At 45.3% G+C, this 19,703-nt stretch overlaps 1 protein-coding gene across 2 annotated transcripts in view; it reads right to left on the bottom strand.

Moving 5' to 3' along the window:
• Positions 1-19,703, bottom strand: part of LOC143804781 (pecanex-like protein 2) — a 1,087,275-nt gene that overhangs the window by 322,351 nt on the left and 745,221 nt on the right. Inside the window, exons 20-22 of one of the 2 annotated variants that reach the window (XM_077283212.1) lie at positions 6,610-6,787; positions 2,427-2,535; positions 333-462 (exon numbers count right to left, since the gene is read on the bottom strand). The exons of the other annotated variant lie outside the window; for it this stretch is intronic. Of the exons in view, the coding sequence (XP_077139327.1) occupies positions 333-462; positions 2,427-2,535; positions 6,610-6,787 (417 nt within the window). The remainder of the gene's footprint in view (positions 1-332; positions 463-2,426; positions 2,536-6,609; positions 6,788-19,703) is intronic. 2 annotated transcript variants of the gene reach the window in all.

Here is a 19,703-nt window from a genome sequence, read left to right as displayed (position 1 = left end):
CGGAAGCTCCTGCTCAATAGCAGCTATCGGATCACCTCTATATATAATGATAGCTGCTACTGTGCGCGACGGGCGCTATTTAGAAATTGATTTTTTTTCTTTATTTTTTCTTTATTTTATTCACTTTTATAGCGTTATCAATTTCCATCATCACTGTCACCATTAGGATATATTCCCAATATATCTTTGGATTATTGTCAGAAACCCACACAAGCATAGGCAAAACATACTAACTCCTTTGTGGGATTTGAACCCAGGACAGTAGAGCTGCAAGGCTACAGTGATAACCACCATGCTTCCCCATTCACTATAATACAGCTCTATATACTTACCTGTTTATTTCCTCCCAAAACTTTATTGGTCTTGCGTATGATGCAATGAAAATAACACTTCCAAGAAAAGGACTCAAGGGGCAGGATAATATTGATGTTGCAAATGTTTGGAATAACAGCATTCCTGAATCTGATTGAATTGAGTGTTAAGTTCTATTGTGCATAAAGGGTTATTCTAATCAATCTCTGTTTTGGCTCTAGGTGGTCAGTATTCTAGAAACATCTGAGCTGGTTGCACTCTACTGTTTCTGTAACTGTAAGGCCTCATTCAGATGACTGATTTTTGAGTAAAGTGCTATGTCAAGTCTCTGCCTAGCATATAGGCAGAGCCTTATCAGTCATCATCAGCGGGCAGGGAAAAGCCAACGTGATGTCTCTCGTACGACTAGTCAACAGTGCGTCTTGGTCCCCAGCAGCTATTAATCCCTTCAAAACATCTGCTGTGCTTGTTTTCACCTCTGGAGGTGCTTTCCTCCAAATCACTGAACATGTACTGCTGGACTATTGCGTCAGCTCAATCGCAGAGCCAGCCCGGCACGATCAGTGGGCATCAGCTATATATTATAGCTGACTGTATGCAGAAACACCCACGAGAAACACCCATGATCGGTGCTAGCGCTGATCACGGGAGTGTTACCCCTCTGGTGACGCTGTCAATAATGACAGCAACATCGATCAGCATAGCGGAGGGAGCTCCCTCTCTGGACCGATCGTCATAATGTGATTGTGATTTCATTGTGCCAATGGTCTTCTTGGTGACCCTGGGCCAAAAGATGGCTGCAGGGCCATCCAGGTACGGTGGACTGTAAATTCCTGCTCAGAGCAGGAACTGACAGGCCTGCTTCCTGTGTGCGAGACACTGATCTAATGCTTTGCAATGCAAAAGCATTGCAGAGTTTCAGATCAGAAATCAGGAAAGTTGATGTCCCCAAGGTAAAAAAATAAAAATAAAGTTTAAGGGCATAAAATTTAAAAGATTTAAAATTGCTAAATGTTATACATTTTCGCCAAATTTCTGATTTTTTCACAAATAAACTTAAAAAATATTGACCTAAATTTATCACTACCATAAAGCACAATGTGTCTCTAAAAATCAATCTCAGAATCACTGAGATACATTGAAATGTTACAGAGGTATTATCACGTAAAGTAACACTGGTCAAAATTGGAAAATTTGGCCTCTTCAGAAAGGTGAAAACAAGCTTTGGTGTGAAGGAGTTTAAAGCATATTATTCTCTCAGCGTCAAACTTACATGACAGTGGCTGATACATGCTGTGCTGCCCAGGGTTTGGGCAGTATGCATCACCTGCACCACAATTTCACAACAGAATATTGTGCAGTACATGTAGATAATGTGTTCAAAACTGCATCAACATTTAGTAGAAACAAATCAGTGAGAAAAAAGCTAGCATGCTATGGGTTTTCACTTCTTCAGCATGCTCATTATCTTCTGGATAATCCATACATAACTAAATAAATGACAAGAAGCCTGTATGCTCAAAATGACTTGTTGGTGAGTATTGTTGCTGTGTCAAAAAATTGCAGTAAAGTGGATGTGATATACGGAAATCTCATGGACTTTTTTCTAACTCATCGTAAACTGACCTGTGGTGCGTTTCAAAATCCACTATATGTTAGTTTCTGTTGCAGGTACTGTACATTGAGCTTTATGTGTAGATTTTCCCCATAGACTTACATTAGATGCAGAAAATCAGCAAGTAAAAAACACATGAATTTTTAGTAATCCGCACATGACTGTATTAATAAAACTTTGTCAAAGCCAAATACCAGGAAGTATCAAAAAACAAAGCAATTTTCTTTAAAACATAACACACTAAGGAGAGACCTATAATACTTTCATGGAACAATTAGATGCTGTGTTATTGACGTAGCAAAAATATGCAACATAAACTCACCAAAAACTCATGTTGGGTACACAGGTTTGAACTGGATTATTTTATGCATACATGTATTGCTAACATTGATGTTAGCTTGCATACATATTAAATTGTGCATTGAATTTTGCCTGTTTATAGTTTTTCATTAGCTACTTTTGTCGTTTCATTTTTTATGTTCACATATAAAAAGGATACGGGGTACAGCAAAAAACTGGGCAAATACATGAAATGATGATCCCCAAGCTATCTGCCATGGTGCAATATATGTGAATACATATTGTAGCTTTTGAAGAAGGTCCAATATCTAGGAGAATGAGAGAATATAAAAAAAGTAAAAATTATTATACTAACAGGCTGCTTTCCAATGGTTCAATTGAATTTAGCTGAACTTAGATCACCATGCGTCACAATTAGGCCTCATTCACAAGTCCATGCTTAAACATACTGTTGTGCTCAAAAGTTTACATACCCTGAATTTTTGCTTTCTTGACCGTTTTTCAGAGAATATGAATGATAACACCAAAACTTTTTCACCACTCATGGTTAGTGGTTAGGGGAAGCCATTTATTGTCAAATTACAATGTTTTCTCTATTTAAATCATAATGACAGCCCAAAAAATCCAAATGACCCTGATCAAAAGTTCACATACCCCATTACCGTGTATTGCCCCCTCTAACATCAATGGCAGCTTGAAGTCTTTTGTGGTAGTTGTGAATGAGGTTCTTTATTTTCTCAGATGGTAAAGCTGCTCACTCTTCTTGGCTTTTTGCCAAGGCGAGCTCAGGGAGGCACAGTGGATAGCACTGCAGCCTTGCAGCGCTGGAGTCCTGGGTTCAAACCCCACCAACGACAACATCTGCAAAGAGTTTGTATGTTCTCTCCGTGTTTGCGTGGGTTTCCTCCGGGTACTCTGGTTTCCTCCCACATTCCAAAGACATACTGATAGGTGCCTTTGTAGCTCACACAACACCTAAACGTCAGCAATCCACCTCCAGGCTTTGCACTAGGAATGGAGTTTCTTTCATCATAGGACTTGTTGATATCTCTCCAAAAGTAACGTTTATGGTTATGCCCAAAAAGTTCAATTTTGGTCTCATCACTCCAAATTACCTTGTTCCAGAAGTTTTGAGGCTCGTCTCTGTGCTGTTTTGCATATTGTAGGTGAGAAACTTTGTGGCATTTGCGCAGTTATAGCTTTCTTCTGGTGACGTGACCATGCTGCCCATTTTTTTTGAGTCACGCTGAGTGAGAGGCCACCTTCAGCTATAATGAAAGCAGACATGGCTGCTGTTTATTACCGATCTCAGAGAGTGATCACACCACAAGTTTCTCAATCCACAGTAACATCTCCGCCTGCATCTCTCTCATGGTCCAGCAGTTTGGTCCAGCCCTCTCACAGCACTGCAGCCATCCCACGGTTCCACAGTTGTGGTCATAGAAAAGATTGCTTCTTCCTATGCATGACAAAAGCTAAGAGGATGATCTCCACCATCTCCAATTTGTTGGCTATGGAAATGCTGCCTTTCTGCCTGGTGGATACCAACGGTTTCCGAAAGCTGAAGGCTGTCACAGTCCCCATTATCAATTACCCAGTCGCCATTATTTCTCTAAGAAAGCTGTGCCTGCGCTGCGCTAGCAGGTAGCAGACAACAACACCCTTTCCTTGACCAAATCTCTGTCTGCCAGGGCGCATTACACCACAGACACTTGGATGAGTAAGCATGGCCAAGGGCATTACATCTCGCTGACTGGGCACTGGGTGATTCTGGTGGCTGTGGGGACAGGCGCTGCTCCACAAGTCTTGGAATCCTCAAGACTTGCAGGCCAAACATCTACATTTAGCACTTCCTCCACTGCTTCTGCTTCCTCTATCTCCTCTAGGGCCTCCACCTGTACCCTCAACCTCTGCCTTCACGAGACACATGTTCCAACAGTTCATAGCGAACCCCCACCACCTCTATACTGCACATATAGGGTGTCTGTCCCTCATTTGATGTGTTTTGGCAGCATTTGGGGCTGTTCTAAGGTGTTGTGCATGCGTTTGTTTTTGCCTCCCATTGACTATAATGGCGTTTGGCGAATATTTGACGAATTAATCTGCGAATATTGCAAATTCAGCTAACGTAATCCGAATCAAATATTGAAATATTCGCTCATCTCTAGTCACTACCAGCACCATATTTTACTGTTGGTATGATGTTCCTTTTCTTAAATGCTGGGTTACTTCTACGCCAGATGTAATGGTACATAAACCTTTCGAAATATTCAAATGTTGTTTCGTCATTTCACAGAGTATTCTCCCAAAAGTCTTGGGAATCATCAAGATGTTTTCTGGCAAAACTGAGAAGAGCTCTTATGTTCCTATTGCTAAGCAGTAGTGATGGGTGAACCCATGGATGTTAAGGTCAGGTGGGTTCTGCTGAACATTTTAAAAAGTTTGGTTCGGGTACCAGAACCAGAACCCAGACTCCATTCAGGTGAATGGGAGGCCCAAGTATCCATTGTTTGTCTGTTCTCACAGCGTATGAACTACAGCTCTTTGACCAGTGGTAATAATCTTAGCGCTGATCAAAGCCTCTGGTATTTCTTGCACTGTTCTACAGCATAGGAAACATCTGATGTTCAGGGTGTCGAACCCAAATTGTAATACAGACTTCCGGTAGAAGTCCATGTTTGGGGCTCATGCCCGAACAGTAGGCATTTGGTATGGACGCTGAACTTTACTGTTCGGGTTTGAATATCTCTACTAAGCAGTGGTTTTCTTCTAAGAACTCAGCCATGCAGGCCATTTTTGCCCAGTCGCTTTCTTATGGTGGAGTCATGAACACCGACCATAACTAAGACAAGTGAGGCCTGCAGTTTTTTGGATGTTGTTTTGGGGTCTATTGTGAACTCTTGAATGAGAAGTCGCTGCGCTCTTGAGGTAATATTGGTCAGCCAGACACTGCTGGGAAGGTTGACCGCTGTTCCATGTTTTTGCCATTTGTGGATAATGGCTCTCACCTTGGTTAGCATGGACCCCAAAGCTTTACAAATGCCTTTATAACCTTTACAGACTGATAGATGTCACTTTCTTTCTCATTTGTTCCAGAATTTCTTTGGATCACAGCATAATGTCTAGCTTTTGAGGATCCTTTGGTGCACTTTATTTTGTCAGGCAGGTCCTATTTAAGTGATTTCATGATTGCGATCTGGTGTGGCAGTAATCAGGCCTGGGTGTGGCTAGGGAATTTGAACTCAGCTTCACAATGATGTGATAAACCATCTAATTTATGTTTCAAGGAGGGGGAGAAATTACTTTTCACACAGGTCTCTGTAGGATTGGATTTCTTGTTCCCTAAATAATAAAGACTTTCATTAAAAAAAACTGCATTTTTTATGACTTGTGTTATCTTTGTCTAATATTTAAATTTGTTTGGTGATCTGAAACAATTGAGTGTGACAAACATGCAAAAGTATAGGAAATCAAGAAGAGAGAAAACACTTTCACACAATTGTTTAAACTATAAACTCAAATACACAGATGGCCAAAATGAAAAGCTTGGACAAAGTCATGGGCCAATCTCAATATTTATTAAAAATTATTAAAATGTCTACAATAGAGGAAATGTTTCCTTATCATCAAATAGAACAATGAACCTTTTCATATGCAATCAAACTTAAATGGTTTGTTCGAAGAACAACCGACCACAGGCATGGCATGATGATCATACTGTACCCTCCCACCCTCAATCATCCTGGGAAAGTATGGTGATACCAACACAGTATGATTCCCCAACTGTAATCCCCACACAGCCACCAGACATTATACTGGCCTATAATGTCCCCCACATAGTGCTCCATACAGTATAATGGCCGCACATAGTGCTCCACTATAATTCTCATACAGCCCTCAGACATTATACTGGCCTATAATGTCCCCCACATAGTGCTCCATACGGTATAACGGCCCCCACATAGTGCCCCACACAGTATAATGGCCCCACATAGTGATCCATACAGTATAATGGCTCCACATAGTACTCCATATAGAATAATGGGCCTCCACGTAGTGTTCCATACAGAATACTGGGCCCCACATAGTGTTCCATACAGTATAATGGGCCCCACATAAAATAAATAAATACTCACCTATACTTATTCCCCCACTGCTTCAGTCTCTGCAGTGCATCTTCTGATCCCCTACAATGAACAGTGGGTGCGTTGTAAAGATGTCATCGCGCCTGCTGCGCTGAGACATCAGACTCAGAGGGAAAATGATGGAGAAGAGAATGGGTCAAATATAATCACTCTGCGGGCAAGATTTGGCCCATGGGCCAGAGTTTGACATGTGTGCTGTAGATAGATAGATGAATACATATACATCAATATACTTGCCTTGTAAAACAGGATAGAGATAAAATAAAAATCCAATAAAAAACTTTCCGAAATAGAACTGTAATCAAACTGAAAAAGTATAACTGTAAATCCTAATGTGATATATTGCTGTGAAGGATTACAGAAACAGGATCGCAGTAATTTCATTCCAGACACTGCTATCAAAAATGCATCCAATCTATATAAACACAAACAAACAAAATAATTAATGAAATACAATAATTTCACAATCTGTATAAACACTAACAAGTAAATTAATTAAACAGTATCTAATTCTGATGTAGAACTTCAATCTTATGGTCTATTGCCAAAAGGATGTGTTTGTTCAGATCCATTTGCTTGAGAATCCTTAGTGCATGCTGGAATACTCAAACAGAACGTCATCAGAGGGCCGGGGCTGCTATCACTGCCGTAGCAGAATTTCTAACTCTGAAACTAAGTGTCATCAGTGATGTCCATTTCAGGGGCTGGGCCAATGCCTTCTGAACTGAGCATGCATTGGTTATCAATTCCAGTAACAGCCATGGGCGTAGTTATGCTACACCAGCGGCTGTTAGAGGCAGATGATGGCTAAAAAACACAGTCAAACTCTGGAAGCTGGCATATGACGCAAGCATCCATCATATGTTGGTAAGTGGTTAAGACAGTAGTGTAGCTACCAGGGGGGCAGAGGGGGCGGTGGCCCCGGTGCTCAGAGGGGGCCCACCCGGAGCTATGCTACTTTAACTGTATTGGCGTGCACAGCACACCGATAAAGTTACATTCTGTGACAGAGCAGGGAGACATGATCTCCCTGCTCTGCCGCCCGGCTGCTATGGGGGGCCGATGCCAGCAGTGGCCCCCCGCTTGTCATCGCATGGTCAGCTGTATCGGCATTTAGCTGATGCAGCTGACCGCATTGATGAGGAAAGGAGCGCTATGCTCCTTCTCCCATCATCCCCCTGTCAGCGTCTGATGTCACTGACACCGACACTGAAAGGGGGCGCGATGACGTCACTGCCCAGCACCCGCGGTCCGAAGGTAAGTGGGAGCAGGGAGCAGCACAGGAACCAGGAAAAAGAGTATTTGTTTTTCTTTATGGGGGCTGCCTTATACTACATAGTCTGTCTGTGAAGGGGGGTTTCCTTATACTACAGAGTCTGCCTATGGGGGGGCAGGGTGTGTGTACTGCCTTATACTGCAGCGTCTGCATGTGGGGGCGTGCTGCCTTATACTACAGAGTCTGTCTACCTTTGAGGGGGTGCTGTTTTATACTACAGAGTCTGCCTGTGGGGGTGTGCTGCTTTATACTACAGAGTCTGCCTTTGGGGGTGCTGCCTTATAATACAGAGTCTGCCTGTGGGGAGGGGGTGCTGCCTTATACTACAGGGTCTGCCTGTAGGGGGGTGCTACCTTATACTACAGAGTCTGCTTGTGGGGGTTCTGCCTTATACTACAGAGTCTGCCTGTGGGGGCGTGCTGCCTTATACTACAGAGTCTACCTTTGAGGGGGTGCTGCCTTATACTACAGAGTCTGCCTGTGGGGGTGTGCTGCCTTACACTACAGAGTCTGCCTTTGGGGGTGCTGCCTTATAATACAGAGTCTGCCTGTGGGGAGGGGGTGCTGCCTTATACTACAGGGTCTGCCTGTAGGGGGGTGCTACCTTATACTACAGAGTCTGCTTGTGGGGGTTCTGCCTTAGACTACAGAGTCTGCCTGTGGGAGGGGGTGCTGCCTTATACTACAGAGTCTGCCTGTGGGGGGTGCTGCCTTATACTAGAGTCTGCCTGTGGGAGGGGTGCTGCCTTATACTACAGAGTCTGCCTGTGGGAGGGGTGCTGCCTTATACTAGAGTCTGCCTGTGTGAGGGGTGCTGCCTTATACTACAGAGTCTGCCTGTGTGGGCATGCTGCCTTATACTACAATGTCTGCCTATGGGGTGCTGTCTTATACTACATGGTCTGCCTATGGGGTGCTTGTTGTGAATTCTGTTCTTGGACTCCCTCCTGTGGTCATGAATGGTACTTTGGTGAGTTCTGTCCGTGGACTCCCTCTGGTGGCTTTGAGTGGAACTGCTGGTCCTTGAGGTTGGCTTTCCCAGCTGCCCTCGTTTATTGCTGTGCTGGCTTCCCTATTTAACTCCACTCAGATCGTTACTTCATGCCAGCTGTCAATGTCTCAGTATTGGTTCAGATCTCTCTTGGACTTCTCTGATGATCTGTCTAGTCCAGCAGAAGCTAAGTCCCTGCAAGTTCATTTGTTGTCACTGCTTCCTGAATATATTTCTTAGTACTGCTAAATTCTAGTCCAGCTTGCTATCATGATATTTCCTTGCTAGCTGGAAGCTCTGGGGGTGCAGAGTTGCACCTCCACACCGTGAGTCGGTGTGGAGGTCTTTTTGCATACTCTGCGTGGTTTTTGTAGTTTTTTGTGCTGACCGCATAGCTCCCTTTTCTATCCTCTGACTATTTAGTGAAGACTGGCCTCCTTTGCTAAAACCTGTTTCATTTCTGTGTTTGTGACTTTCCTCTTAACTCACAGTCAATATATGTGGGGGCTGCCTTTTCCTTTGGGGAATTTCTCTGAGGCAAGGTAAGGCTTCTATTTCTATCTTTAGGGGTAGTTAGCTCTTAGGCTGTGAAGAGGCGTCTAGGGAGAGTTAGGTACGCTCCACGGCTATTTCTAGTGTGTGTGATAGGAGTAGGGTTTGCGGTCAGCAGAGTTCCCACTTCCCCAGAGCTTGTCCCTATTTCTAGTTTAACCATCAAGTCGTTCCGGGTGCTCCTAACCACCAGGTCCATAACAGGTGCTGTATTATACTATAGGGTCTGCCTATGGGGTGCTGCCTTATTCTACAGGGCCTGCCTATGGGGTGCTGCCTTATAATACAGGGTCTGCCTATGAGGTGCTGTCTGATACTGCAGGGTCTGCCTATGGGGTGCTGTCATATACTACAATGTTTGCCTATGGGGTGCTGCCTTATACTACAGGGTCTGCCTATGGGGTGCTGTCTTATACTACAGGGTCTGCCTATTGGTTGCTGCCTTATGCTACAGAGTCTGCTGTGGGGGGTGCTGCCTTATACTACAGAGACTGCCTGTGGGGGTGCTGCCTTATACTACAGAGTCTGTCTGTGGGGGGTGCTGCCTTATACTACAGAGTCTGCCTGTGGGGGTGCTGCCTTATACTACAGAGTCTGCCTGTGGGGAGGGGGGTGCTGCCTTATACTACAGAGTCTGCCTGTGGGAGGGGTGCTGCCTTATACTACAAAGTCTACCTGTGGCGGGTGCTGCCTTATACTACAGAGTCTGCGTATGGGGTGCTGTCTTATACTACATGGTCTGCCAATGGGGTGCTGACTTATACTACAGGGTCTGCCAATGGGGTGCTGCCTTATTCTACAGGGCCTGCCTATGGGGTGCTGTCTTATACTACAGGGTCTACCTGTGTTGTTCTGTCTTATACTACAGGGTCTGCCTATGGGGTGCTGCCTTATAATACAGGGTCTGTCTATGAGGTGCTGTCTGATACTACAGGGTCTGCCTATGGGTTGCTGCCTTATAGTACAGAGTCTGCCTGTGGGGTGCTGTCATATACTAGAGTATGCCTATGGGGTGCTGCCTTATACTAGAGGGTCTGCTTATGGGGTGCTGTCTTATACTACAGAGTCTGCCTATGTGGGTGCTGCCTTATACTACAGGGTCTGCCTCTGGGGTGCTGCCTTATACTACAGGGTCTGCCTATGGGGTGCTGTCTTATACTACAGGGTCTGCCTATTGGTTGCTGCCTTATACTACAGAGTCTGCTTATGGGGTGCTGCCTTATACTAGAGTCTGCTGCCTTATACTACAGGGTCTGCCTATGAGGTGCTGTCCTATACTACAGAGTCTGTCTATGGGGGTGCTGCATTATACTACAGAGTTTGCCTATGGGGTGCAGCCTTATACTACAGAGTCTGCCTATGGGGTGCTGCCTTATAATACAGAGTCTGCCTATTGGTGCTGTCTTATACTACAGGGTCTGCCTATTGGTTGCTGCATTATACTACATAGTCTGCCTATGGGCTGCTGCAGAGTCTGCTGCCTTATACTACAGGATCTGCCTATGGGGTGCTACCTTATAATGCAGAGTCTGCCTATGGGGTGCTGTCTTATACTACAGGGTTTGCAGATGTGGTGCTGCCTTATACTACAGAGTCTGCCTATGGGGTCCTGTCTTTTATAACATAGTCTGCTTAAGGGGTTCTGCCTTATACTATAGAGTCTGCCTATGGGGGGCAGCCTTATACTACAGAGTCTGCCAATGGGGGCTGCCTTATGCTATAGAGTCTGCCTATGGGGGTGCTGCATTATACTACAAAGTTTGCTTATGGGGTGCTGCCTTACACTACAGAGTCTGCCTATGGGGTGCTGCCTTATACTACAGAGTCTGCTTGTGGGGGGTGCTGCCTTATACTACAGAGTCTGCTTGTAGGGGTTGTTGTTTTATACTACAGAGTCTGCCTGTGGGGGGTGCTGTCTTATACTACAGGGTCTGCCTATGGGGTGATGTCTTATACTATAGGGTCTGCCTATTGGTTGCTGCCTTATGATAGAGTCTGCCTGTGGGGGGTGCTGCCTTATACTATAGAGACTGCCTGTGGGGGTGCTGCCTTATACTACAGAGTCTGCCTGTGGGGGTGCTGCCTTATACTACAGAGTCTGCCTGTGGGGGTGCTGCCTTATACTACAGAGTCTGCCTGTGGTGAGGGGGGTGCTGCCTTACACTACAGAGTCTGCCTGTGGGAGCGGTGCTGCCTTATACTACAGAGTCTGCCTGTGGGGGGTGCTGCCTTATTCTACACAGTCTGCCTGTGTGGGCATGCTGCCTTATACTACAGAGTCTGCCTTTGGGGTGCTGTCTTATACTTCAGGGTCTGCCTATGGGGTGCTGCCTTATAATACAGGGTCTGCTGTTATGATTCGTTGGCTTTGGAACGGCATGAGACTTTCTCAGGAGGAGTGTAATCTATACTGACCGCAATCCCTGAACTTAACACCGCAACTAGAAGTAGCCATGGGATGTACCTAACAAACCCTAGACACCTCGACAGAGCCGGAGGACTACATACCCCTATAGATGGAAATGGGAAAGCTAACTTTCCTCAGAGCAGACCCCAAAGGATAGGCAGCCCCCACAAATATTGACTGTGAATAGGAGAGGAAGGACACCCAGGCGGAAAACAGATTTCAGCAAAAGAGGACACGCTAGCTAAATAGGGAAAGATAGGACAGAATGCTAAGCGGTCAGTATTAAAAGCTAATCAAAAATATCCACAGCAGAAAATACAAAAGTTCCACAAACTAACTAAAGTCATGGAATGTATATCTGCCACTCCTGAGAATCCAACCAGACTGAGAAAATACTGACACAATCAAGCTGGACAAAAAAACAATGAATAGCACAAGTAATCAAACACATAGCATGTGTGCAAAAACAAAACCAGAAAGCCAGACACTTATTTTTGTAGATATGGCAGCAAGGCAGTTAGAACCAGGCAAGGACATAACCTCGAAAAACAATGGACAACTGGCACTGACTAAAGAATCCTGCAAGCCTAAATACCCCAGTCAGAATTGCAATCAGCGGATACACCTAATCAAGGCTGCAATCCAGAGACAGCAGCATTACCACTTACAACCACCGGAGAGAGCCCAAAAGCAGAATTCACAACAGTACCCCCCTGTTATGATCCTTAGTGGCTGAGGATCACAGAACTGACCAGCTAAGTAACTGAACATAGGACGAGCTCTAGGGAGGTGGTAACTGGACTGACCGCAATCCTGATCCTAACCGCACACACTAAAGGTAGCCGGTGAACGTGCCTAGAATTCCTAGACGTCTCGACTCAGCCTGAGAAACTAGCTACCCCTAGAGAGAAAGCAAAGACCTCACTTGCCTCAGAGAAATAACCCCAAAGATATAGAAAGCCCCCCACAAATAATAACGGTGAGGTAAGTGGAAAAGACAAACGTAGAAATGAAACAGATTTAGCAAATGAGGCCCGCTAATCACTAGATAGCAGAAGATAGATAGGAAGCTGTGCGGTCAGTAGAAAACCCTATACAAAATATCCACGCTGAGAGTTCAAGAACCCCCACACCAACTAACGGTGTGAGGGGAGAAACTCAGCCCCCTAGAGCTACCAGCAAGCGAGAAAATCACATATTAGCAAGCTGGACAAAACTCATCATAAACAAGAAACATATTGAACACTGATGAGCAAAAAATGAACAAACAGAAACTTAGCTTCTCTTGGAGAGACAGATAACGAATGTAGTCAGGAGAGATCAGAATAGCACTGAATACATCGACAGCAGGCAACAACTGAAGATCCAGGTGAGCTAAATAGGAAACCAACTAGCAGATAACGAGACAGCTGATCCCAGCCACAGACCCGCAGAATGACAGAAAGAGCCACCAGAGGGAGCCCAAAGATAGCACTCACACAGTACCACTTGTGACCACAAGAGGGAGCCCAAGAACAGAGTTCACAACAGTACCCCCCCTTGAGGAGGGGTCACCGAACTCTCATCAAAACCCCCAGGGCGACCAGGATGAGCCACATGGAAGGCATGAACCAAATCGGCCGCATGAACATCAGAGGCGACAACCCAGGAATTATCCTCCTGACCATAGCCCTTCCACTTAACCAAATACTGAAGCCTCCATCTAGAAACACGAGAATCCAAGATCTTCTCCACCATGTACTCCAATTCGCCCTCAACCAGCACCGGAGCAGGAGGCTCAACAGAAGGAACCACAGGCACCACAGACCTCAGCAACAAAGACCTATGGAACACATTATGAATGGCAAACGACGCTGGGAGGTCCAAACGGAATGACACAGGGTTAAGGATTTCCAAAATCTTATAAGGACCGATGAAGCGAGGCTTGAACTTAGGAGAGGAGACCTTCATAGGAACATAACGAGAAGACAGCCATACCAAATCCCCAACACGAAGTCGGGGACCCACACCGCGACGGCGGTTGGCAAAGCGCTGAGCCTTCTCCTGTGACAACTTCAAATTGTCCACCACATGGTCCCAAATCTGCTGCAACCTATCCACCACAGAATCCACCCCAGGACAGTCAGAAGGCTCCACCTGACCCGAGGAAAAACGAGGATAAAAACCAGAATTACAAAAAAAAGGTGAAACCAGAGTAGCAGAACTAGCCCGATTATTAAGGGCAAACTCGGCCAATGGTAAAAAAGTAACCCAATCATCCTGATCAGCAGAAACAAAACATCTTAAATAAGTTTCCAAGGTCTGATTAGTTCACTCGGTTTGGCCATTCGTCTGAGGATGGAAGGCAGACGAAAAAGACAAATCAATGCCCATCTTAGCACGAAAGGTCCGCCAAAATCTGGACACAAACTGGGATCCTCTGTCAGACACAATGTTTTCAGGGATGCCGTGCAAACGAACCACATTCTGAAAAAAACAGAGGGACCAAATCGGAGGAGGAAGGCAACTTAGGCAAGGGCACCAAATGGACCATTTTAGAAAAATGATCACACACCACCCAGATTACAGACATTCTCTGAGAGACTGGAAGATCCGAAATAAAATCCATGGAAATGTGCGTCCAAGGCCTCTTCGGGACAGGCAAAGGAAAAAGCAATCCACTGGCATGAGAACAGCAAGGCTTAGCCCGAGCACAAATCCCACAGGACTGCACAAAGGAACGCACATCCCGCGACAAGGAAGGCCACCAGAAGGACCTAGCCACCAAATCTCTGGTACCAAAAATCCCAGGATGACCTGCCAACACCGAAGAATGAACCTCGGAAATAACTCTGCTGGTCCATCTATCTGGGACAAACAGTCTCTCTGGTGGACAACGGTCAGGTCTATCTGCCTGAAATTCCTGCAGCACTCGTCGCAAATCTGGGGAAATGGCAGACAAAATCACTCCCTCTCTGAGGATACCAGCCGGCTCTGAAACTCCCAGAGAGTCAGGCACAAAACTCCTAGAAAGAGCATCAGCTTTCACGTTCTTCGATCCCGGCAGGTACGAGACCACGAAATCAAAACGGGAGAAAAACAACGACCAACGAGCCTGTCTAGGATTCAGCCGCTTGGCAGACTCGAGATAAATCAGATTTTTGTGATCAGTCAAGACCACCACACGATGCTTAGCTCCCTCGAGCCAATCTCGCCACTCCTCAAATGCCCACTTCATAGCCAACAACTCCCGATTACCAACATCATAATTCCGCTCGGCAGGCGAAAGCTTTCTTGAAACGAAAGCACAAGGCTTCATCACAGAGCCATCAGAGCTTCTCTGTGACAAAACAGCCCCTGCTCCAATCTCAGAAGCATCAACCTCGACCTGAAAAGGAAGAGAGACATCTGGCTGACACAAGACTGGAGCCGAAGAAAACCGGCGCTTCAGCTCCCGAAAGGCCTCCACGGCCGCAGGAGACCAATTAGTCACATCAGAACCCTTCTTGGTCAAATCCGTCAAGAGTTTAACCACGCCAGAAAAATTAGCGATGAAGCGACGGTAAAAAATTAGCAAAACCCAAGAACTTCTGAAGACTCTTAACAGATGTAGGCTGAGTCCAGTCATGAATAGCCTGGACCTTGACTGGGTCCATCTCAATAGTAGAGGGAGAAAAAATAAAACCCAAAAAGGAAACCTTCTGTACTCCGAAGAGACATTTTGAGCCCTTCACAAATAAGGCATTGGCACGCAGGACCTGAAATACCATCCTGACCTGCTTCACATGGGACTCCCAGTCATCAGAAAAGACCAAAATGTCATCCAGATACACAATCATAAATTTATCCAGATATTCTTGGAAGATGTCATGCATGAAGGACTGAAACACATCAGGAGCAATAGAAAGTCCAAAAGGCATCACCAAGTACTCAAAATGGCCTTCGGGCGTATTAAATGCTGTTTTCCATTCATCACCCTGCTTAATACGCACAAGGTTATACGCACCACGAAGATCTATCTTGGTGAACCAACTGGACCCCTTAATCCGAGCAAACAGATCAGACAATAATGGCAAAGGATACTGAAATTTGACCGTGATTTTATTTAGAAGACGATAATCTATAAAAGGTCTCAGAGACCCATCCTTCTTGGCCACAAAAAAGAATCCTGCACCAAGAGGGAGGAGGACGGGCGAATATGTCCCTTCTCCGGACTCCTTTATATAACTCCGCATAGCGGCATGTTCTGGTACAGACAAATTAAAAAGTCGTCCCTTAGGGAACTTACTACCAGGAATCAAATTTATAGCACAATCACAATCCCTATGAGGAGGTAGGGCACTGGATCTGGGCTCATCAAATACATCCTGGTAGTCTGACAAAAACTCAGGGACTTCAGAAGGAGTGGAAGAAGCAATCGACACCAAAGGAGCGTCGCCATGAACTCCCTGGCAACCCCAACTTGACACAGACATAGCATTCCAATCCAGGACTGGATTGTGAGTCTGCAACCATGGCAGACCCAACACGACAACATCATGCAAATTATGCAGCACAAGAAAGCGAATCACCTCCTGATGTACAGGAGTCATGCACATGGTCACTTGAGTCCAATACTGAGGCTTATTCTCAGACAATGGTGTAGCATCAATTCCCCTCAGTGGAATAGGGAATTTTAAAGGCTCCAAGACAAAACCACAGCGCCTGGCAAACGACACATCCATCAGATTCAGGGCAGCACCTGAATCCACAAAAGCCATAACCGAGTAGGATGACAGAGAGCAAATTAAAGTAACAGACAAAATGAATTTAGGCTGTATAGTACCAATGGTGACAGATTTAGCGATATTTTTTAAGCGCTTAGAGCATGCTGAGATAACATGAGCAGAATCACCACAGTAAAAGCACAACCCATTTTGGCGTCTATGATTTTGCCGTTCACTTCTGGTCAGAATTCTGTCACATTGCATAGACTCAGGTTTCTGTTCAGGAAACACCGCCAGATGGTGCGCAGGTCTGCGCTCCCGCAAACGCCGATCAATCTGAATGGCCAAAGCCATAGACTCATTCAGACCCGCAGGCGTGGGGAACCCCACCATAACATTCTTAATGGCTTCAGAAAGACCTTTTCTGAAATTTGCAGCCAGGGCACACTCATTCCATTGAGTAAGCACCGACCATTTCCTAAATTTTTGACAATACACCTCTGCTTCATCCTGACCCTGAGAGAGGGCCAGCAAAGTCTTTTCTGCCTGGTTCTCAAGATTAGGTTCCTCATAAAGCAGTCCGAGCGCCAGAAAAAATGCATCCACATTCAGCAATGCAGGATCTCCTGGCGCCAGGGAGAATGCCCAATTTTGAGGGTCACCACGTAACAAGGAGATAACAATTTTAACTTGCTGAGCGGAATCACCAGAGGAACGAGGTCTCGAAAGAAACAATTTACAATTATTCTTAAAATTCAGAAACCTAGATCTATCTCCAGAAAACAACTCAGGAATAGGTATTTTTGGCTCTGACATAGGACTGTGAACAACAAAATCCTGAATGCTTTGTACCCTTGCAGCAAGACGATCCACACTAGAAGTCAGACTCTGAATATCCATGTCTGCAGCTGAACTCAAAGCCACCCAGAGATTAAGGGGAGGAGAGAAGCTGGACAGACTGCAGCAAAGGAAAAAAAAAATAAAATAAATTTGCACTCAGGATTTCTCTTATCCCACTTCTGCGATGCATTAAACACTTTTGGCCTGCTGTACTGTTATGATCCTTAGTGGCTGAGGATCACAGAACTGACCAGCTAAGTAACTGAACATAGGACGAGCTCTAGGGAGGTGGTAACTGGACTGACCGTAATCCTGATCCTAACCGCACACACTAAAGGTAGCCGGTGAACGTGCCTAGAATTCCTAGACGTCTCGACTCAGCCTGAGAAACTAGCTACCCCTAGAGAAAAAGCAAAGACCTCACTTGCCTCAGAGAAATAACCCCAAAGATATAGAAAGCCCCCCACAAATAATAACGGTGAGGTAAGGGGAAAATACAAACGTAGAAATGAAACAGATTTAGCAAATGAGGCCCGCTAATCACTAGATAGCAGAAGATAGATAGGAAGCTGTGCGGTCAGTAGAAAACCCTATACAAAATATCCACGCTGAGAGTTCAAGAACCCCCACACCAACTAACGGTGTGAGGGGAGAAACTCAGCCCCCTAGAGCTACCAGCAAGCGAGAAAATCACATATTAGCAAGCTGGACAAAACTCATCATAAACAAGAAACATATTGAACACTGATGAGCAAAAAATGAACAAACAGAAACTTAGCTTCTCTTGGAGAGACAGATAACGAATGTAGTCAGGAGAGATCAGAATAGCACTGAATACATCGACAGCAGGCAACAACTGAAGATCCAGGTGAGCTAAATAGGAAACCAACTAGCAGATAACGAGACAGCTGATCCCAGCCACAGACCCGCAGAATGACAAAAAGAGCCACCAGAGGGAGCCCAAAGATAGCACTCACACAGTACCACTTGTGACCACAAGAGGGAGCCCAAGAACAGAGTTCACAACAGTACCCCCCCCTTGAGGAGGGGTCACCGAACCCTCACCAGAGCCCCCAGGCTGATCAGGATGAGCCAAATGAAAAGCATGAACCAAATCGGCAGCATGGACATCGGAGGCAGAAACCCAAGAATTATCCTCCTGGCCATAACCCTTCCATTTAACAAGATACTGAAGCCTCCACCTTGAAAAACGAGAATCCAAAATCTTCTCAACCACATACTCGAACTCCCCATCAACCAACACAGGGGCCGGAGGATCAACAGAGGGAACAACCAACATGTACTACATATTTCCGCAATAAAGATCTATGGAAGACATTATGGATAGCAAAAGAGGCCGGAAGCGCCAATCGAAACGACACAGGATTAATAATCTCAGAAATACTATAAGGACCAATAAACCGAGGCTTAAACTTAGGAGAAGAGACCTTCATAGGAACATGATGAGAAGACAACCAGACCAGATCCCCAACCCGAAGCCGGGAACCAACACCCCGACGACGGTTAGCAAAACGTTGAGCCTTCTCCTGAGACAACACCAAATTGTCCACCACCTGTGTCCAAATCTGCTGCAACCTGTCAACCACAGAATCCACACCAGGACAATCAGAAGGCTCAACCTGCCCAGAAGAAAAACGAGGATGAAAACTGTTGTGAACTCTGTGTTCAGGCTCCCTCTTGTGGTCACTGGTGGTATGGTGTGACTTTTGCTTTGAGCTCCCCCTGGTGGCTTTGTCTGTTATCCTGCTGGTCTCTGGCTATCAGCTGGTTCGTTATCCTCTGGGAGGTTCCTATATAGCTCTGTTTTTCTTCCACTAGTTGCCGGCTGTCGATGTAATCAGTGCTACTCAGATTGCTTCTGACTACCTTGCTCCCAGTCCATCCAACTCAAGCTAAGTTTTGTTTGCTCATTTTTTGATCAGCAGTGTTTTTCATGTTTTCTGTTCCAGCTTGCTAAAATGTAATTCCCTTGCTTGCTGGTTGCTCTAGTGGGCTGAGTTTCTCCCCACACACCGTTAGTTGGTGTGTGGGTTCTTGAAATCTCAGGATGGATATTTTGTAAGGGTTTTTTATTGATCGCATAGACCCCTGCTCTATTTTCTGCTTTCTAGTACTAGTGGGCCTCTTTTGCTGAATCTGATTTCATCCCTATGTATGTGCCTTCTTCTTACTTCACCGTTAATATTTGTTGGGGGCTTCTATATCTTTGGGGATTATTTCTCTGGAGGCAAGCGAGGTCTTTCTTTCTCTTTAGGGGTAGCTAGTTCCTCAGGCTGGCTCGAGACGTCTAGGAATTTTTTAGGCACGTTCACCGGCTACCTCTATTTGTTTTGGATAGGTTCACATTTGCGATCAGTCCAGTTACCATCTCCCTAGAGCTCGTCCTTAGATTATTCACTTGCTGATCTATTTGTGATCCTCAGCCATTAAGGATCATAACAGAAAACCCAAATTACAAAAAAAAGGCGAAACCAAAGTAGGCGAACTAGCCCGATTATTAAGGGCAAACTCGGCCAATGGCAAAAAGGCCACCCAATCATCCTGATCAGCAGACACAAA

Source organism: Ranitomeya variabilis, chromosome 2 (genome assembly GCF_051348905.1).
Source record: "Ranitomeya variabilis isolate aRanVar5 chromosome 2, aRanVar5.hap1, whole genome shotgun sequence".
Classification (NCBI taxonomy): Eukaryota; Metazoa; Chordata; class Amphibia; order Anura; family Dendrobatidae; genus Ranitomeya; species Ranitomeya variabilis.
The sequence above is the reverse complement of the archived record's forward strand: the minus strand, read 5'-3'. Positions and strand labels throughout refer to the sequence as shown.